A 23167-nucleotide genomic window follows, 5' to 3' on the forward strand; every position below is an offset into this window, starting at 1 on the left:
TAATCAGTCAGAAAGAGGTAATGTATTGTAACAAAAGCCTCAAAGTTTGCCCATGGCTTGTAATCCATAGCTATCGATCAGATATTAAATATATCTTTCAGACATTAGACCTGTGGCAAACTTTGGGCCTTTCATTGCATTATACCGTATATGCCATAATATTGTCTGATAAAAGTGTTTTGTTCACTATTACTAATTTTGCGAAAGCCATTGCCACACATCATCACTTGATTCCGAAATGACACAGTACTTAGGATTTTTCTTTTCTTCTATAAAAGAAGACATATCTCCCTAACAATATTATCCATAATCCGTCACAAAGGTGTAACTAATGAGATGTTTCTGAAAAAGACCTTGCAAGCTTATTAGAAATAATTATGCAAGGAAATGGCTTCAGTTGCCCTAGATAATTCAGTGATGGGAAGCACAAAAGATTTTCATATTTATTTTGGAGGTCTGATAGGCTTTGTGTGGAGCTTACAGAAATCACAGATGAGAGCATGTTACCGGATGAGAAATGGCTAAATAAAATGGAAAAGGTCTCCATGTTCTGAGTGCTATCACCTATCCCAGCTGCTGTCCTGGCCAGCCCCTCTCCCTCTGTCAGCTCCTCTGCCTTTGTGTTGCATTGGGAAGCCACTGCATGCAGGAACCTTGTTTTCTATGCTTGTGCATAAATCTATATTTAGCTCCCTGGGAGGTTAGGGAGCTGCGGAATATTACAGTATAGTTTCCAGGTACAGAAATGAAAGAGCAATCAGCAGAGGGTTTGTAAAAAGAAGGCTATGAAAAGATCCGGATGCCCATTCCTTTGTATTGATCACCTCACACCTACTCTTTGGAGAATAAAGATCATTGTGGTATTGTTCATGGAGATTTATTGCACTGTCGGAATGATAGTATGGTAACTTTGGCTTATTAATATAAACACAGAGGTATTTTGTGGAGATTAAAATAATCCATTGCTTGGGTTTGGAAAGCTGGCTGGGGAAGGTCACAGCTGTGCTGTGCGGCAGCATTTAGGATAAAACTGACTTGTGGGGGATAATCAGGAGTCACTGGCGGTGTAGTGCCAAAGTCTGTATCCTCACAGAGCTTTCAGGGAAGCCTTACAGGCGTGGTTTTCTGCTGTGCACGAGCAAGGATGACTGCAAGGTCCTAGTTTTAAAAGGCAACTCAAGTTTGAAACATGGAAATTTATGTTGTTTAACTTTCCGAGTGCATTTTGTTACAGTCAGATATTCATTAAAACAAATTACAATTTATTGTATGATCAAGAAGAATCTTTCTGTTCTGCGCCCTTTAAAAATAATGCAGTTGTAATGTATGGCTACCATATTTACCTCTAAATAAGGATTTCTATTTCTATCCCTATTGTATCTCCATTTCCCTAAAGGGCAAGCAAAGTCTAATTCATTAGGGGTCAACATATGCATAGGTAGAGGGTGATATTAGTGTTTGGGGAGGATTATTAAAGACTATATGCAAAGGCAATTTGTATAAAATACATACCAGAACACCTTGCAGGATAAATGTGTTGCCGGTTACACATGTGATATTGAAGAACACATGGCAGGATAAGTACAGTGCTAATTCCATATAAAGATATGGGATCTGTTATCCTGCACTCTGGTTGGGGAAAACAATAGAGCTCCCACCGGCAATTGGCCACCTACACCGGGAGGGAGCTCCCAGTGCAGGCGGCCATGTTACTTAGCGCACATGTGCATAATGAGTGAGACTCCCCACTTGCTCATTATGCGCCTGTGTATGATGTAGGAGTGGTGAATGAGACTCACCTGCCTATGTCACACACATTAGCATAACGAGTGAGTTGTGGCGCTCACTTGCTATGTGCATGTCTGCGCCACAACGTGACTGCCGAACTGGGAGCTCCCTCTATGTGCAGAGCTAGAATAAATGCCTTTGGTGACCATGGTATGAAACCTAAACAGGGGGCTCAGAATAAGCAGAATTTTATTCTTGAATCATGTAAGCCCGTGGTTTATGGAAAATGTAATTGTAATCGTAAATTAATTAGTTTTGCAAATCTGAAGTTGTTAGACTACATTTCCTATTATTCTTTAACTCTTGACAATATGCTGGAGAAGGCGGAAGGTTCATGTTCTCTGTAAATACAGAGAGAACATAGCTTGACATATAATACTTCCTATTACAGTTGTAGTACATATTTTTTCTAAAACTTGTCAAAAAAATGTCTATTTTTTCTAGTGTGTACTTCAGAATATCTTACTGTGCTTTCTCTCTTGAGTTTTGACATGTAGTTACTACCTCCTAATTATTATTTTTCCTGTCACAAATATTGTCATCCCACCATACATACTGTCTATCAATTAACCTTTTTTTTCATAGGTTGTACTTGGTTTTCAACCAGCTCTAGTACTTTTATGAGTCAATATAATTATTATGCCATGATTATATGATAATTCAAATAAAATAGATTAATTGGTACAAGATGCAAAATAAAGTCATTTGAATATGCCACACATGGACACGACAAGAACTAACAACAAAAGAACAGCACTTAACAAAGAATACAGAAATTGTTCACTGGAGAAAAAGTACTTGCGAGGGGACATGATTACTCTGTACAAGTACATTAGAGGGGATTATAGGCAGATAGCGGGGGGGGGTTCTTCATAAAAGGCAACGAAGCCTCAGAGGCCACCCCTTTAGATTGGAGGAACATACCTTCCGTTTGAAGCAGCATAGGGGGTTTTCCACGGTGAGGGCAGTGAGGTTGGGGAATGCCCTTCCTAGTGATGTTGTAATGGCAGATTCTGTTAATGCCTTTAAGAGGAGCTTATATTACATCTTGAACAAACATAATATCCAAGGCTAAGCTCTACAATTAGTTAAGTATAGGTTTTGGTATATATAGAGATATATGTAAGTGTATAGGTTTGTATAGTTATGTGTATATATTTTTACTGGGGTTCATTTGTAAGGGTTGACCTTGATGGACCCAAATTAACTATGTAACTATGTCATTGTAACCAATGATTGCACATCTTAAATCAACACTGTTAATGTTTTTATGCACATGTTTTTAGTGGATTTTTATCTTTAGGCACTCTTTAAATAATTTAGGCATGAACCTTATTTCAAGTCTCTTGAGAATTTAAAGAGAACAAAGCAGCTTGGAGGTCCTGATTTACTAATGTAGCAGATGTGCAATAATGTGCAATAATGAGTGCTAGCAAGTCCTATATTTACATAATTAAAGAACCCAGGTACCAACTGAAACAGTACTGAAAACAGAAAATTATTTACAGCTAAAAAAAACAGGCCTTCTCTACAAATTAGTGATTTAAACAAAATATCTATAACCACCATTACAGCCATGGTTTAATGATTTTTCTGACTTCTGACACTGACCTTTGAAAGCTCCAGTTCTGTGGCGCCCTAACTTAAACCCTGGTGGTTGGATAGATTTCTGTCATGTGCCTGACAATTCTAACACTGGAAAGAGACCTTTCTTTTTAGGTTATATTTATTGATGTATTTGTTTTAGTGGGTTAACAGTGAAGATAAGATTTTGACTGCACACTCTGACCATATAAGCAACAGTAAAAAATGCAGACAAACTGACAGATCTGACAAGGACAGCCAAATAAATAAAGCATACATCTTACTTGCTCTTATTATTAAAACTGCCTTTTTGCTTCCTGCTCGTTCTTCTGATTGACACCACTTGGCTTCTCACTGTTCTTGCTCTTTTTTACATGAACCCATTCACTTTAACTGTGTATTTAACATTTCCCCTTACTTGCTTACTTTTACTAAGTTCCTTTTTTTCTATTCTTTTGATGGAACACCGTTTCTTTTGTATTTATACGCTATATTAATCTCTTATTTGAACATGCCACCAGGGAGCATCATTAGCAAAATACCTTGAAAAGTGAAATTTAGTGGGCTTGCCAGCACAAAGCATAAACCCTTACATTGTGTTGAAATAGAAGTTCTTTCTTCTCTTCCTATCGAACTAATGTGCTTTTGATTTGCATTGGGTGCTATGGAGATGGATGTCAAAAGTATATACACTACATCATCCTGCATGTGCTCGTATTAAATCCATAGTGAACCCACATTTAGAAGTGAATATGAATTGCTTTCAAATACAGTGCCAAATGTGCATATAAAAGCATAACAGAATAACTACTGGCCACTTAGCATATGCAGCCAAGGCATTTATATAGTCCTATAAGTTTATAAGGAGCGCCTCTCATGTCCAAAATCGGAGTACCGATTTCCGTTACGTTGGTCAGGGTGCTGGCACAGCGACGTGCATATGAATCATCACGTCACATCTGGTGCTAAGTTTCAAAATAACTAGATGCCAAAGACCTAGTTTCAATGCCGAATATAGGTCTTTCTTTATGAAGTTCCTGGGTGTGCCTAAATTACCTTTCTGATCTGATCTACTGGTTTTTGACTCCTGTCCTGACCTGTGCCTAAAACTGACTAAGAGACTCTCATTACCCTTCTGATACCACATTTTGGACTATTTGCCTCTCTGAACTTAAGCTTCCTCCTTAGCCCTTACTACAATCCTGGCAGGAGCCAAGCGGGCAGTGACAAAGTTAAAATATTGAATGGTATCGTCATTTTCTGTTAAATAGGACCCTAAAACATTCACAGAATGATGTGAATTAGAGTGGATGGGATCCGTTCAAGCACATACAGTATATACAGTAAAATAAAAATTGCACTTGTAGAAACATACCAGGGCCATAAACAATGTATATGTATATTAATATTTGTTCAATATAACAATGTCATGTAACAGAATGGTGGTCACTGTTCTCTAAACCTAAAAAGTACAGTTTTGCACAACTGCTGTTCCCCTAGCAACCAACCAGACTTTTCCTTTTATCATGGAACTACACAAGGCTGATCAAAGATAATCACTGACTGACTACTCTGGGTTACTGCATTGGGGAAAAATGTTACTATATAAGTGAGCTTCCCTAACAGCAGCACTTACCTACTTGTACAAGACAAATTGCCTGTGATGTTGTGATGGAGGCTGGTGAAAGTAGAATCTTCATGTCCTCGAGGAAAAGAGAGTGAGCTTGAAATATCCTGCTATTATTTTGCTATCACAATGGAATAAATTACTTTTCATTTCACTTCAAATGGTGTTGGGCATCCTTAATGATTGATTAAATGTGTCTTGTGCTAACTAGGTAATAAACTACAATAAAATACAAATACAAAGGGTATCTGCACTCACTGGAGAAACAATATACTTATCAGAACAGGATCATCCAATTAAACTGTTTGGACAATATTGTTCTTTAAAAACACCATACTTGTAATTAAAGCTAAAATGCTTGCAAGAGACAATTGTTCTGCTAGAAATGTTGGATGACTCTTTAATGGGTTTTCCCAATATGCCCACAGTTCTTGTAAGACTGTCTCATGTATGCTATTCATAAATCATTAAACATACCATGCCCACTAGGGACAATAATGATAACTGGACCGATGAAATCACTGATAGGCAGTACCTGCCAGTGACCTAGAAAGTGCTTAGACCATTGGCCACCTCTCTATATTAGGAACAATGTCAGGGTATTGCTATGGGCCACGAATTAAGTCAAGAAAAATATATTATCTGCTACTCATCAATAACAAAATTGGTGACTCAACTACTGTCCAAAATAAAAAGAAGTTTTGCAAATTTTACACTATGGAACATAATATAGCAAATTTGTAGTAGCAACTTCATGAAAATCCCCTACTAAAGTGGCATGTAGACAAATATGATTCAGTAAGCCTTTGCTGCCCACAAGTATAGATAAGCCTGTTTTTGAGTGTACGTATATGGGCACTGGGGTTCGGTTGGAGGGGTTACACTTGACAGACTTTGGTCTTTTTTTATTCCAACTCAGCTATTTAATTACGAAAGTCAGGCAGCATTGCATTGCTTGGATGTTGATAAAGATGAATGCACTGGAAGATATTTTGTCTCAGCAACTGAACTGAATTGCAGTGATTAAAAATAAAGCAGCTCAGATAAAATCATGTGTCAAATTAGTGTGCACTGGCAAAATGCTGTTTTCTCATATTTTATATTAGATAGTTAATATACAGTTTGTAATATATAACCCCATAAATACTCACGGGAACTCAAATGTTTTTTTTGTTTATTTTGTAGGGACATTCTACTGTTCCCAAAATATTATGCATTCAGCTATATGTTTGGTAGGGTCCTCTTGGAGGTGCTCTTCCTACAGTTCCCAGGCAGCAATGATGTAGACTGCTAATTCAAATATAAAAAAAAAAGTTGAATAGCAACACATGCATGAAAAAAGTTCCTGGGGGTGCCAAATTTGGCCTGTAATTGGCTATTGGTAGTGGAATGGCAGCCTACAGGAGGTTCTGTTTGGTAGTACTTGTGGTTTTTATGCAACCAAAAGGCAAAAATTCAAAAAAAAGTAATGGGTGCAGCATCCAAGGGTTTGGTAAGCAATATGTTGCTTGTGAGCCACTGGTTGGGGATCGCTGCTCTATATGAATACATCTAGCAGCCAAAACATGGTGAAATGGAAGATTAAAGATAAAATGTATTCTATACAGTAATTTTTGTTTCTTTTCCAAATATTCACTCACTCGGGGGAAAAATAATCCAACATAGCAAAGAAGATAAATTATTCCTCAGTGCTTGAGAAATAATTTATCTATATGTCTCTATATGCTTTCCTTGCTTGAAAGGACATATGGATCCTCACCAAGGAATCACCCATTACTGTCTTGGTAACTCTCTTACCTCTCTGATCATTAAGCATCCTTTCCTTCAGTTTTTATGAATTTCTTTTTATTGGCTTTACAATCTTCTAAAAATAAAACATTTATATGGACATTTTATATATTGCTTGTTATACAGGTATAGTGCATGGTACTGTCTAAACAAATAATTAAATTAATAAAAACAAATTAATAAAAATGAAGACTTGTTTAAATAGGACTCTGTGGTGAATGGCTTTTTTCGAGCTTTCTAGCTTAGGGGTTCTTGGATAACAGATCACGCTTTAACCAGCTATGACCAGCTGTTCCAAAATTCTCACATAAAGGCAGCAAATGCAGGAATGTACAGCCTGCATCTCTAGCTGAGCAGGTTAAGGCACAGAGGATTATGTTAGGCACTCTGAATGTTATACATTTTAATTCTAAAATCTGACAGAAATGGAGCTGGGCACATTACACAGACACTGCCCCTTTCCCAATAGAAGGGCCATTCCTGCCATGAGGCAAGATGTGAACCTTGTATCAGGTAGCAGGGAGCAGCCAGTTACCAGGGGCAACAAAAATCCGCCTGTGTTAACTTTAAGAGTGAAATTTTCGGGGGTTTTTTATGTCTTTTTTTAAATGCAATAGTATTCTCTGCACTAGCAATGTGCCCCCTTGACCAGCTCCAATGCTGAAGGAGTGCAGAGTGGGTGAGGGGCTGCCACTTCAGGTGGAAGCAGCCCAAAAAAAGCCCTTGCCATTTAGTTACATTGTGAATACTAACTTGCATAACTGAGACAATAATGACCTTTTGTGTTCCAGAGTCCCATGTTACATAGTTACATAGTTACATAGTTACATAGTTACATAGGGTTGAAAAAAGACCAGTGTCCATCAAGTTCAACCCATCCAAGTAAACCCAGCACACCCAACCCACACCTACCAATCTATACACTCACATACATAAACTATAAATACAACCACTAGTACTAACTGTAGATCACAATAGCCTTGGATATTCTGATTGATCAAGAACTCATCCAGGCCCCTCTTAAAGGCATTAACAGAATCTGCCATTACCACATCACTAGGAAGGGCATTCCCCAACCTCACTGCCCTCACCGTGAAAAACCACCTACGCTGCTTCAAATGGAAGCTCCTTTCCTCTAATCTAAAGGGGTGACCTCTGGTGCGTTGATTGTTTTTTATGGGAAAAAAGAACATCCCCCAATTGCCTATAATCCCCTCTAATGTACTTGTACAGAGTAATCATGTCCCCTCGCAAGCGCCTCTTTTCCAGAGAAAACAACCCCAACCTCGACAGTCTAACCTCATAGCTTAAATCTTCCATCCCCTTAACCAGTTTAGTTGCACGTCTTTGCACTTTCTCCAGCTCATTAATATCCTTCTTAAGGACTGGAGCCCAAAACTGCACTGCATACTCAAGGTGAGGCCTTACCAGGGACCTATAAAGGGGCAAAATTATGTTCTCATCCCTTGAGTCAATGCCCTTTTTTATACAAGACAGCACTTTATTTGCTTTAGTAGCCACAGAATGACACTGCCTGGCATTAGACAACTTGTTATCAACAAAAACCCCTAGATCCTTCTCCATTAAGGAAACCCCCAACACACTACCATTCAGTAGATAGTTTGCGTTTATATTATTTCTACCAAAGTGCATAACTTTGCACTTATCAACATTGAACCTCATTTTCCAGTTTGCTGCCCAGTTATCTAATTTTGTCAAATCGCTCTGCAAAGCAGCAGCATCCTGCATGGAACTTATAGTTTTGCACAATTTAGTGTCATCAGCAAAAATAGAAACAGTACTCTCTATGCCCACCTCCAGATCATTAATAAACAAGTTAAAAAGCAAAGGCCCAAGGACTGACCCCTGCGGTACTCCACTAACCACACTGGTCCAATTAGAAAATGTTCCATTTACAACCACTCTTTGTACTCTATCCTTCAGCCAGTTCTCTATCCAATTACAAATATTATGTTCTAGGCCAATATTCCTTAATTTGATCATTAACCTTCTGTGAGGTACTGTATCCATGTTTCTGGTATACCAATATTGGCACCCTTAACTGGAAACTCAGTATCCAGAAAGCTCTCAATTACGAGAAGGCAATCTCCCATAGACTCCATTTTAAGCAAATAATTCTGATTTTTACAATGGAATTCCTCTTTTTTCTGTAATAATAAAACAAAACCTTGTACTTGATGGTAACTAAATTGCATGAATCCAATGAATCTTAATGTATTTAATTAACATTGCTTGCCTTAGTGCATAAGTATAAAGCATAATTTCATAAGCTGGCAGGTGACTAGATTTTTATTTAAACTTGGTTCCAAACAAGTTCCTGCAGTTGAAGAAGTTATAATGGGGAATAATAGCAAAACTACGAGGAAGGTTCTACCTCTACCCCACAAGAATGTTTTAAGTTGAAATTGTATTTTTCTACTAAATAATATTTAGGACACTGCAAAATGACTTTGTATTAGAACTTGTTATGTAAAACCTAAACAGCATCATATTAGAGCTATTATGGATATTTGTAGTGTGTTTGCTTGTACAAAATCTGAAATTACACATCGGACTGATGTAACAAAAATGTAACTCAGTTCTGTGACAAAATTTAGAAGTTTCAATCTCTACAAATTATATTTTATATTGTATATCCCAAGATTGGTTAAAATTAATAACGAATATGAAAAATATATATATAAAAGATTCCTATTTCTTTTTTTTCATATTCATATATATATACATATATCGGTTTTTTTTTGTTTTTGTTTTTTTTTTTTTGCACTTCAAATACATATTTATAAGACTATAATAACCTTTACTGGCACTAAATGGTTAAAATTGAATGCAATGTTCATAAAAGAAATAAGAAATAAAATGAGCTGCTTGGCAAGAATAGGGTTAAAGATAAAGCTCAGCACACACAGAGAAATCTAACAATGCATGCCTGTGTCTTTCAGCAGCTTCAGAATAAAATGAAGCCTTGCTCCTGTGAATTAGGACCATGCAGCTCTGCCTGCTCGTGCACAGCACAAAACCACACCTATAAGGCTGTCCAGACACAGAATCTGTCAGGATACAGACTTTGGCACCACTGCCACTTCACCCACCACCTCCTCTTCCTCATTTCATCCCTCCCCCACTGCACTTTCTCCCAAAACATCCTTGTCTATAAACTTTGATGGAGAATTACACACTGAGCTGGAAAAATGCCTGTTATGAAAGGATTATTAGCACCCCAGAACACCTTCCTAGATACAATAGCCACTAGATTCGATGGGACACGTAAGTCAGCACTTTTTATCTACCCTATTCATTCTAATCTAAGTTGCAGTTATAATTCAGTATTCACATTTCTAACAATAATTTCTTGGTGTGTTTTTAAGTATCCACGTGAAAAGCAGCACGGCTGCATTGTATTTTGTCTATATTCTGCTAACTTTTTTCTAGTATAAAGTGTTGCCTTTTGCATGCCATCTTCCTATAAGATCCTTTCTATTAAGAAGTTCTTTGAATAATCACTGTACAGTACTACACCATCATATAATTGTGTTTCAGCACCATGGACAGTTCTCAACTTTACCTATTGTAGCTTTCCAGATGCTGCTATATCTGTGCCTGTGTGTTCATTCATTCATCTAAATCTGCTGGAGATTAAAAGATTATTCAACATTATGTTTTGAGGATGCTTTTGGGAAAGACTTTGCATTTGAATGCTGCTTTTCTCATAGAAGTTGTATTTCATTCTCCACCAAAGTAATGCTAGCCTGGCTGAAGAAAAGCACACTGCTTCTAATTATTGTGTCAACCAAAGTCTTTGAAGGTGTAGGTACAGTAGCATTCTGGTGGTTACTTTGATATTCATCTCACCAAGAGATAATCTGAATTGCTAAACATACTCAGTTATAAAAGAATCTCTAAGAAACCTTTCAATTACTGTTCTCCCGGTCACATATGTAGTGTATAATTGGGTCTCTGGTATAACCTATTTTCTGTTTATAATGCAGTGCAGTTACTCCTCATTTATTTACTCCTCGTGCCCAATCATAAAATGATAATGCTGACTCCCATTTGCTAAATTAATCAGATCCCCCCTGCTCTCTCGCTTTCGACCAACAATTCTGTGCAGTGGAAAGCCTCACTGTAAGTCTCTTTGCCTCTATTTATCCTCGGAACTCTGCACTAATAACCATCCTCATGATTGACTGAGCAGTGGTCTAGATAGAGAATCAGGTTATTTAAGCAGGTATACCTTAGCATTATTTTATAAGGGAAAACAGAATCTGCAGTAGTTTGTGCCTTTATTGCATTTAGCTGTATGAAACAGGAATCTATTATAGAAATGTTACATTTCTGTGCGGATGCCCATTACGTTCCAGTATTAAATCCTCATTTCTCTAGGAATGAGCTTAGTGGTTCAGTAAAGCAGATTGAAGGGAACATATTTAATAATGATAATCCCAAGACAAATGTTTTGAGGCAAGGTAACATAAACATCCAGTTAAGTTTAACATTAGCAATGCTGAATAAGTGGGATAGTTTAGTGCACAATTCTTGTCTAATAAAGGACACATTGCATTGTTTGTACAAAGGTTTTCCAGTACTTAGACCAGACTGATGCTGAGCTGTTTCTGATTTATTATTTTAGACGAGGGCAGTCGTTTCGACAATAAATGATAGCAGTAATAAAGGTAATGTTTCATGGAACAGTAAACAGGAAACACTGCATTTAGTGCTACAGTATAAGGTGTAAATGTGTATTTAATGTTGACAAATAAATAAATCATTAAAGACTTAAACCAAAGGCTAATTGTCAACAGCAACAATTAATTTTTCCTTTTGTTTAAAAAAAACAGTTCACTAGAAATATTGGGTTTAAAAAATAATTTCGTCATTTTGTGATTGTCTGCTAAAGTCTAACTTTTTCATTTTATTTTGATTATGTACTCTGTTCTCTTTACCAAATCCTGCACAGGAAACTGCTGCTCATAGACTCTTCTTTTTTAATTTGCACACATCACACTGGGGGAATGCTGTATGCTGTCATCAGTGATAGACTAATCCACAACAGAGTCTCTAATCCATCGAGAATTAATTATAATTCCAACCAACAGAGCAGGGGAAAAAAAAAAGATTCCAGATTTTCTCTTAACTAAAATGCAAGCAAAAGGCTGCACACTCAAGTTCCACTTAAAAAGTATGATAAACACTGGAAATGTGCATATATAAGATTTGTATTTCTAAAGACAATACTACAAAGTCAAATTAATCCCTGGTTCAGAAATGGCCTAACTCCTAGTTCTAGGAGCTCTATACCACTGAAGTTAGAGCATTATGTGCTTCCAAAAGTTACCTTCTGCAAACCTGTGGTATTGCTATTCTTCTGCGGGGAGCAGGGTACTAGATATGTATGTCTGTCAGTACGCTTCTGGGGGGGGGGAAGTATGAAAACACAATAACTTATGGAGCCAAAAGGCTCTAATTCCAGTGCCATAGGTCTGTTGGTCATGGAAAGCAACACACTAGCCCTATATTCTATAGCTATTAAAATACCGAATCAGGGCTTTAGTTGCCCTTGAACACATACTTGTGTACACTAAAACTTTCATAAATGGAAAAAAAAACAATAATTATGTTGCCTGTTTCTTAAAATAACATATAAGTAATATAAACTGAAAATATAACTTTCTATTTATAAGTTGGAGACTGGCCATTTTGGGCATCATCTAAGTATTCTGCCACTGGGAGGTGCACCATTTATTAAAGTTGCTGGTGGTAAGTTCACAATTCCAGTTGCTCTAGATCAATAACAAAATCATTGAATCCACTGACTGACACAGCAGCATTTAAGATGGGATCTATCCACCCATAAATTAGGGGTTTCTTTGAGAATTGCTGGTTACTTATCAATTATGAAGAATAATTGTCTATAATCAATACCCATTCTTTTAATGACCATTTAGAACACTTATCTACATAATGCAACTGTAAACAAAACTATTTATGCATGCAACTCTTCAAAACAGATTGCCATCTTTGAAAAATGTGTTGTGTACCCTTTAACTTCAGTTTAGAAACATAATTAACTAGAAGCTAATACGTGCCTTAGTGAAGAATAGCATGCTTTGCCATGTACTCATGGATGTTAGAATTTATTATACCAGTAAATGAACAGTCAATTATTTCTGTACTCGGCTACTAATTCCCTCCCCCAATCAATACAATGTATACTAATGGAACTATGCACAGCTCTGTTGTCATGAAAGTTGAGTAACTGCATATGAATAAATATTTAGCATTTTTTTTTCCGTATTACATATAATGTAAAGTGAAGCATTACAAATGATCTTCCAATACTGTTATTTAATTGAAATGAATGTAGGAGACATAAAAATTGACTCAATAATCTTTGCAAAAGTACAATAAGATATATCAGACAAGATAATGAGCGTTTCCATCTTTTAGCTCTTTTCTGAAACTGAAGCTAAAGGTATTATCATGTGTGTCAAAACAAAAATACTTATTCATCACTGAATGCATTAATACATTTAAAAATATCATATGCGTACTGCGTAAGTGGCTTTGATTCAAAGGGCTTCTGCCAAGCTAAGGGCAACACCATATTAACATATGGAAGAAATATTGAGGCATGCTAATAAGGAGTTTATAACATACTCGAATAGGCTGACATGCACTGGTGCAGGAATGAAATCCAGGCAGCAGAAAATGCACATGAAGCCATATATCAGTCAAATTTCTCTACGCCAGTGAACAGCCACTGTGCTCATTTTTCATGCTGTCTTCTATTGTTTGTATTAGCCACAGTATAATCTACTTTCTATTGTATTTCATGCATACACAGGGAGACAAATAGAATCAAGTGACACATCCACAGGCAGACACACACACCTACACACACTTGTGTGTGTGTGTATATATATGTGTGAAGATAGACAGAAGGTAAAAGAGAGGTAGATGAGAGGTAGATGTCAATGCACGCAGGGAATTCTTTTTATGATTATTTTTTATTGCATAAATGTTTAGGTCCTCTCAAGGGACCTTAGTGTAATAAAGTGCAAATATTTCCCTTCATGAGGCATTTTATCCAGACTGCAATAGCAATAAATGACTCCATGTCCAAACTCCTAACTAAAAATAGGATCTGAAGATGATGTTATTGTATCATATGCCAGTAAATAAAACTCACTGAGGACAAAAATGCTTGGAAATACAATATAGATTGAAATTCAGATTTCAAGCTATGCTGAATCAACCGTCTTTGGCCGGCTTTACTGAATCATCTAGATGTGTTGACTTTTTCACATAACACAATTTACCTCTAAAAACAGGCTGATACGTGTATAGTGAATTTTAGCATTTCTGTTAAGTAGAATACAAGACAGTTAATTCACATTGAAACAGGTTTTGGACCTGATCCCATATTGCAGGAAAAATTGAGATATGCCGTCATTCTTTACATGCAGTTTCTCTTTCATGCAGTGACTTATTTTACCTTGATTTTGGTTGAGTTTTGGTGTAATATATGAATTTGCATTGGAAATGTAACCTTTGGTTGTTTTAGGCAATTTGCTTATTCATGTGGACCCCGGTACACACTAGTGGTTACCTTTTGGTTTGCAGGTCTTAATACTTGACCCAAAATTATATAAAGAATCCTCATAAGTTTTACTCTTAGCAGTACTCACAGCAGGACATTATTTTTATCCTACCACAATGGTGTTATGTAGTGCAATGCAGAATGCAGTAATTGTAGACTATGGAAAGTTCAAAGGTACTTAATAATAAAAGGTGTAACGTTTCCAACTGGTCTAGTTACACATAGCAACCTCAGCAGGTTAGCCTACTGGTCCCTAGTGATTGTTGAAAGAGTGGCACATTTTTCAATATGCATTGAAGTCATTGGGTGTGTTTTAGCTGCAAGTTTTTCAGTGCAAATTACATATAATTAATTGGGAATGTTTTAACGCAAAATACATTGGGGTCAATGGGCGTACAATTGGCACATTTTTACGCAGCAATATTTTATGTGGTTTCAAAAATGCAGAATTTCGTTGCAAACTTATAACTGCCAAAAACATTTTGCTCATTACTATGAGTTACTATGAGCAAGCTTTGTGCCTCTTATGGCATTACTTTATGAATGTAGTAAAACTGCTGAGGGCTCCCATGGCTACTCCATCTTGCACAAAACATTTACTGAAAGAAATAGATCTCATTCCCATAATCTGTACGGGGACCTGTATTGGGTTACTAACAAAGGGGCACAACTTAATTTACTATATCACCACAATTATGAATTCAAACTATTTGTTTCTGCAAATGTTTGATAAACAGTAATGGGCAAAACCCATATTTTTAAAGTAAAATACCATTCAAGGAACAAAAGCATTCCTATAAAAATCAATAGCAATGTGTCTTAGTAAGTATTAGTAAGAAATAGTGATGAGCGAATCTGTTCTGTTTCGTTTCGCCAAAAAATTCGCGAATCTTTCAAAAGATCCGCGAAACGGAGAAAAATTCACAAAACAGCGAAAATGTTGTGCGGTAAAAAAAATTGTCGCCCATGGCTATTATTTTGTCGCACAGCTATTGTTTTGTCGCCCACGGCTATTATTTAGTCGTGCGGCTATTATTTGTCGCCCGTGGCTATTATTTTGTCGCCCGGCTATTCTTTTGTCACCCATGGCTATTATTTAGTCATGCGTCTATTCTTTTGATGCCCGTGACTATTCTTTTTTGACGCCAGCGAAAATTTTTGGAAGTGCAGCAAATTTTTTCATCCATTTTGCAAAACAATCCGCCAATGGCAAAACGCGGAAATTTGCCGTGAATCCATGACTGGCGAAACATTTCACCCATCACTAGTAAGAAAGTAAGTTGACAAACTTCTGGTTTAGAAAATTTTTCCTAACCCTCCCCAGTAAGGTAGTACCTACCACAGCCGACACTCTGATATGGCTTTAGGGCCCTGGGAGTGGAGATCTGGTTGTGTAGCTCCTTTTGTGTTGCTTTGGTTTTTAATAGGATATGTAACTAACAGTTGCATAATTACTTGCAAGCCATGGTTATTACATCTTGTGCCTGCTGGGACATAAGTAGATTCATGAAGATTATGAGTGGTAGTGGGCAATTTGCACATACTGTAATGTATGACTTTTTCTGGCCTTATCTTGTGATAAAAAGATACAAACATATACAGTATTCCTTTCTAAGAGACTTGCCCAAGGAGCAGGCACTTGTATTTTAGCAAATGACATGTGATTGATATCTAGGGCATCATATGCTATATTGGTAGGTGCAGTGAACACCAAAACATAAGCCATAACACTTGTGCTTTCTTGCACCAAGTCATAGGGGCACATTTACTAATCCACGAACGTCCGAAAAGCGTCCGAATGCGTTTTTTTTGTAATGATCGGTACTTTGCGACTTTTTCGCGAATTGTCGCAACTTTTTCGAGCTCTCAATACGAAAGTTGCGACAATTCGCGAAAGTCGTAATGGCAATGAAAAAGTCGCGACAATTCACAAAAGTTATAATGGCAATGAAAAAGTCGCGACAATTCAAGAAAGTTATATTGGCAATGAAAAAGTCGTAACTGTTACGAAAAAGTCGCAACAATTTACGGAAAAGTAGTAATGGCGACGAAAAAAATCGCAAAAAATATGAAAAAGTTGCAAAATGTTCGTTTTCCAATCCGAAATTTTCTCATTCGGATTCGTGGATTAGTAAATCAGCCCCATAATGTAACCATTGTGTCTGTTACTGTGAATTAGGCAAAAGGCACCATCTGCAGAGACACTAAGGGAGTACAGGGCTCCCTCTACCTGCAGTTTTATTGTTGGGCATTCAAAACCCCTTACAATTGAGGAGCACTATTATGTCCCACACCTGCATGGGGCCTAGAATGATGCAAACTCAATTTATACATGATAAACAGATGTTTTTTCTCGTATGTCATAGTAAAGAAATGGTGTGGCATGCACAAAACTTTTTAAAGATGTGTGGCAAGCACAATAGCACTGGAATTCTGGGGAAAATAGTATTGTGGTAAAAAAAAGCATAATAAATTGCATTGATTGCACTACATAGGGGCAGATATATAATCATTTTGATTTTAGTGGCTTTAAAGATTTTTGAAACCACAAATATACTCATTTCCACAAAAAGCCACAAACATCTAGTCATTTGTTAAAAGATTGAAATTGAAAAAGCATAAATGAATGAAAACAAAAGAGCAAGAAAACCACAATGTTTTTGTGGTTTTTATGTTTTCCTATGTATCTTCATGGAATTACAAACAAAAAAAACCTGGGAAAACCTCTAATACCAGTAATTAAATAAAGATTGTTACAACGTGCCTAGGACAACTTTTCTTCTAAATGACCTTGACAGATTTTAGATGGCAATGTTTTGTGTTCGTGTTTTTCATGTTTTTTTTTTTTGCTTAATACTTCACCCAAAATTTTTTTCGCGCAATCATTAGTAAATGCCCCCCATAGATGTTTATTTAGCAAAATTAAAATTTGTGAATTTTACAGTTTTTTTAATCAAATAAATTTAAAATCTTAGCTAATTTAAATGTTTGCTCATTTATTATAAAATATGAATTTAAAAAACCTGATTGAATAAAACCACGAAAAAAACTCAAATTCATATTCTAATTATTATTTTCAACAAGTCTACAAACTCAAAAGAATTAAACAACCTTGAATTACAAAAAGCTCTTCCATTATGCATTGGACAAGCCCCTTTGACAATGTGAACTTGCAAGCTTTTAAATGCTGTTTTACGGTTTATCTCTAAATAAATGTTGAATATTCAAGTTTTGGAAGCCCTAATCTGAATTCATGAGTTTTTATACAAAAACAATTTGAATGCAAATATTGAAAAATCAGACCCTTCGCAATAAAAAGCTTATGTATGAGTCCCAAGGATGCAATTACATACTCCTTGTGGGTGTATCCATATATTCTTTGCTGTATGTCCCTGATTGCCTTGAGTCCTCTAGCTCCCAAGTTTACCCATTTGAATGGTGCCTATTTGCATCAACTCTGGATAAGGCACCACCCAATGCCGATAAATTGATAAATTAGGCCAATAGTCTATAGCGTAAGAATATCAGTATTATATTTAACCTATTGGTCAAGACCTCACACAGGAGTACATCTTATTTGAGCCATGATCTACTGGGAAACACCCACTAACGTGGCACTTTACTAGGTTTCTGTTCCCTGAAAAAACACACTTTGATTTTCATATCTCTGAGAAGAGTTCCCTTTTATCCTGCACCCTGAAAAGAGCTCATTTTCCTACCCCCAGGTTTCCCTACATAGGTATTCCCATTCTCCACACTTTAAATGAACAGTAACACCAAAAAATGAAAGTGTATAAAAGTAACTAAAATATAATGTGCTGCTGCCCTGCACTGGTAAAAGTTGTGTGTTTACTTCAAAAAGTCTACTATAATTTATATAAATAAGCTGCTGTGTAGCCATGGAGGCAGCCATTCAAAGGAGAAAAGGCACAGGCACATAGCAGATAACAGATAAAACACTATTGTAGTCTACAGAACTTATGTGTTATCTGCTATGTAACCTGTGCCTTTTCTCCTTTTTTCCAGCTTGAATGGCTGCCCCCGGGGCTACACAGCAGCTTATTTATATAAATTATAGTAGTGTTACTGTAGCAAACACACCAGTTTTACCAGTGCAGGGCAACAGTGCATTATATTTTTATTACTTTAAAGCTCTTTCATTTTTTGAAGTTACTGTTCCTTTAACTGCACTGTAAAAAACAAGCAGCAACTAAACTGGTAAAGGGGATGGAAGATTTAAGCTATGAGGTTAGACTGTCGAGGTTGGGGTTGTTTTCTCTGGAAAAGAGGCGCTTGCGAGGGGACATGATTACTCTGTACAAGTACATTAGAGGGGATTATAGGCAGATGGGGGATGTTCTTTTTGCCATAAAAACAATCAACGCACCAGAGGTCACCCCTATAGATTAGAGGAACGGAGCTTCCATTTGAAGCAGTGTAGGTGGTTTTTCACGGTGAGGGCAGTGAGGTTGGGGAATGCCCTTCCTAGTGATGTGGTAATGGCAGATTCTGTTAATGCCTTTAAGAGGGGCCTGGATGAGTTCTTGAACAAGCAGAATATCCAAGGCTATTGTGATACTAATATCTACAGTTAGTATTAGTGGTTGTATTTATAGTTTATGTATGTGAGTGTATAGATTGGTAGGTGTGGGTTGTGTGCTGTGTTTACTTGGATGGGTTGAACTTGATGGACTCTGGTCTTTTTTCAACCCTATGTAACTAAGTATGTAAAATGCTGAATAAACCCTATTCCATAACTTAGTCCAAAAGCCAGTGCCCAGCTCTGCTTCATCTTATGTCCATTTAATACTCATAATACTCATTTAACTTTTGCATTCTTATAACTTTAGGAATGAAAGTGCATAGTTAGGGACACTTTGATTTTGAAGCTCTACTTCCTCCAAACTGAAAATCCCCTTTATTTTATATTTCAAAACGTTCACTATCCATTTCTTTCAAATGTACTTCTTTGTATCCTGTTTTTGATCAAATGTAGAGGTTTTTAAATTGGAGATTTGTTTAGTCTCATTATTATTATTATTATTATTATTATTAGCACTATAACTCCTTTAAAATACTTAATATATGAACAAAAAAACTATCAGTTATCAATTTTTATATGAAATTTCAGTTTCTCTTTCGTTTTTAAAAATGTTAATATTTTGTATTTGTCAGATGACATTGGGTTCATGATGGCAAATTAAAACACCTTACCCATATTTACAGATAATGAGCACACAGTACAGAGTACTGCTATAGTGAAGTTGGTTAAGAATTCAAACCACCCACACTTTTGGTAACCTTGGTATGGAAAGGTATATTGTCATAAGTTTCCTTTGTATTGGCAATACAAGCTTCTTTTGTATGCTCAAAATAAGATTTTCTTTTTTATATTCAACACCTGAATACATGCTGAGCCTGGAGGCAAGAGGTAAAAGCATCAGGATAACAATAGACATTTAAGTGAGTTTCACAATTTGTATTGAACAATGTGTGCTATCTGTGTTGGGGATCATGGAACTGTTATTGTACACAGTCAATGGCTGGAATTAAAATTGACAGTGCTAAACAACATCTGTTGTGGAAGTTGAATGTATTACTGTATCATTTTTGCAAAGACTTTAAAAGCTGCTATCAATGCATTGTCATATATGCCTGGAGAAAGAGATTTAGATGCAGGATTACCACAGTATGTTTGGAAAACAAGTGAATACTGTATCTTATTAAAGGGATATTTTTCATTTCAAATGTAGCATTGAATTAATATAGGCATTTTAACATTATATGTTTAACTCTTGTAGAAAAACTTGTAGAAAATGCAAGAAAGTGGTGGAAAAAATATTTTAAAAAATGGCATACAAAGACTGTTAGAACATAAAATGTAGTTCAACTTAATAAAGTTAGAATACCTTGGGGCATTTTGCGTCTTTTTCGCAATTTTTTTCGGCGCCTTTACAACTTTTCGGAAATTGTCGCAACTTTTTAGTTACCAATACGATTTTCGCGAAAAAACGCAAGTTTTTCGTAGCCATTACGATTCGCTCGTATCTTGTCGCGACTTTTTTGTATTGAGCGCTCGTAAGCGGTGGCTGAAACTTTCAGACTTAGCATGATTTTGGAAGCCTCCCATAGGACTCAATGGCACTCTGCAGCTCCAACCTGGCCCAAGGAAAGTCTCCCATAGGGCTCAATGGCACTCTGCAGCTCCAACCTGGCCCAAGGAAAGTCTCCCATAGGGCTCAATATGGCACTCTGCAGCTCCAACCCGGCCCAAGGAAAGTCTCCCATAGGGCTCAATGGCACTCTGCAGCTCCAACCCGGCCCAAGGAAAGTCTCCCATAGGGCTCAATGGCACTCTGCAGCTCCAACCCGGCCCAAGGAAAGTCTCCCATAGGGCTCAATGGCACTCTGCAGCTCCAACCTGGCCCAAGGAAAGTCTCCCATAGGGCTCAATGGCACTCTGCAGCTCCAACCCGGCCCAAGGAAAGTCTCCCATAGGGCTCAATGGCACTCTGCAGCTCCAACCTGGCCCAAGGAAAGCCTCCCATAGGGCTCAATGGCACTCTGCAGCTCCAACCTGGCCCAAGGAAAGTCTCCCATAGGGCTCAATGGCACTCTGCAGCTCCAACCCGGCCCAAGGAAAGTCTCCCATAGGGCTCAATGGCACTCTGCAGCTCCAACCTGGCCCAAGGAAAGCCTCCCATAGGGCTCAATGGCACTCTGCAGCTCCAACCCGGCCCAAGGAAAGTCTCCCATAGGGCTCAATGGCACTCTGCAGCTCCAACCTGGCCCAAGGAAAGTCTCCCATAGGACTCAATGGCACTCTGCAGCTCCAACCTGGCCCAAGGAAAGTCTCCCATAGGGCTCAATGGCACCCTGCAGCTCCAACCTGGCCCAAGAAAAGTCACCATACTGAAGCTTGAATGAATCCGAACGCTACGAAAAAATCGCAACATTTTGCGCAACTTTCGGAATGGCTACGAAAAAGGCGCAACTATTCGCGGAAGTTTTAACGCTACGAAAAAATCGTCAGATTTTGCGCAACATTCGGATGGCAACGAAAAAGTCGCGATCATTTTCCGAAAAAATCGCCAAATACCGATCATTACGAAAAAAACACAATCGGACGCATTCGGCCGGTTCGTGAGTAAGTAAATGGGCCCCCTTGTGTACATAGTAGATGTGCAATTAGTAAGGTACAATGGTGTATAATTAATAATCAGCCATGTCTGTATCATGCTGCAAGGGCAGCTGTCATATCTATCTTTCCATTTAGGCTTAATGCATAATGAGGCAAATTTATCAAACATCACACTGGGGAATCCTAGCAGTTCCATATTTTCTCCGTCTATCAGCACTTTTCTGACAATCAGGAATATTTTCAAAGAAACTGGCACAAATCACTTCCTCTTCTTCTTCTGTAATAATAGACTACTGCCTTGTACTTGATTGTAACTAAAATATAATTAATCTTTACTGGAGGCAAAACTATTCTATTGGGTTTAATCAGTGCTGAAAAGATTTTTAGTAGACTTAAGGTACAGAGATCCAAAATATAGAATGACCCCCTATCTTTCCATTTAGGCTTAATACATAATGAGGCAGATTTATCAAACATCACACTGGGGAATTCTAGCAGTTCCATATTTTCTTCATCTATCAGCACTTTTCTGACACTCAGGAATATTTTCAAAGAAACTGGCACATTTATCTAAAATACATGTGTCACCATTCAACTTTGTGGGGTGTTAGAGCTTAATGGTAGTGATGTGCTCTAATACCCCTCTGAATCATTAATCCCTAATGTATATGGGGAGATGGTATTAAAGGGGCCCCTTTTTCAATATAAGTTCAACGAACCTGGCTTGTGCTGAATAGATCTTTAGGACCTTAGCCACTATAAATCTATATTTTTTATTTATTAAGCTAAACAGGGTCAGCAGGGAAACTGAAGCTACTCCATGTTTATAGATAATTAAATTACCAGTATACAACCCCCTTTGATCACTATTTGCTGTTTTATTAACAGCTCATTATGCAAGGACCAAACATAGAGTAGCTTCAGTCTCCATTTTTAGTAGACTTAAGGTATGGAAATCCAAATTGTAGGATGACCCCCTATCCAGAAAAAATCACATCCTGAGCTTTCTAGATAAGTCCCATGCCTGTGGTACCATCCTGGAATCAGAGTGGAAGAAATCTGTCAGCAACGTTCCCCTAGGGGCCGAGTCAATAAAGTCCGAATTACGAGTACGATTTGTGAAAATTTGCATTTAATACGAATGCTTGTACAAAAATATCGTTGTATGATCTGAAAGTTACAAAATTTTCATATGATCATAAACAGCCCAAAAAAACCTTTCTGACTTTGATCCTTCTGTGCATGATTTTGGAAGCCTCCCATAGGACTAAATGGCACTCTGCAGCTCCCACCTGGCCCAAGGAAAGTCTCCCATAGGGCTCAATATGGCACTCTGCAGCTCCAACCTGGCCCAAGGAAAGTCTCCCATAGGACTCAATGGCACTCTGCAGCTCCAACCCGGCCCAAGGAAAGTCTCCCATAGGGCTCAATGGCACTCTGCAGCTCCAACCTGGCCCAAGGAAAGTCTCCCATAGGGCTCAATGGCACTCTGCAGCTCCAACCTGGCCCAAGGAAAGTCTCCCATAGGGCTCAATGGCACTCTGCAGCTCCAACCTGGCCCAAGGAAAGTCTCCCATAGGGCTCAATGGCAATCTGCAGCTCCAACCCGGCCCAAGGA

At 37.6% G+C, this 23167-nt stretch overlaps 1 protein-coding gene across 1 annotated transcript in view; it reads left to right on the forward strand.

Moving 5' to 3' along the window:
* Window positions 1-9888: 9888 nt before the first annotated feature.
* Window positions 9889-23167, forward strand: part of kcnh8 (potassium channel, voltage gated eag related subfamily H, member 8) — a 148555-nt gene continuing 135276 nt past the window's right edge. Inside the window, exon 1 of the mRNA XM_031904503.1 lies at window positions 9889-10075. Within this exon, the coding sequence (XP_031760363.1) occupies window positions 10000-10075 (76 nt within the window). The 5' untranslated portion in view covers window positions 9889-9999. The remainder of the gene's footprint in view (window positions 10076-23167) is intronic.

This window comes from Xenopus tropicalis, chromosome 6, assembly GCF_000004195.4.
Source record: "Xenopus tropicalis strain Nigerian chromosome 6, UCB_Xtro_10.0, whole genome shotgun sequence".
NCBI classification, from domain to species: domain Eukaryota; kingdom Metazoa; phylum Chordata; class Amphibia; order Anura; family Pipidae; genus Xenopus; species Xenopus tropicalis.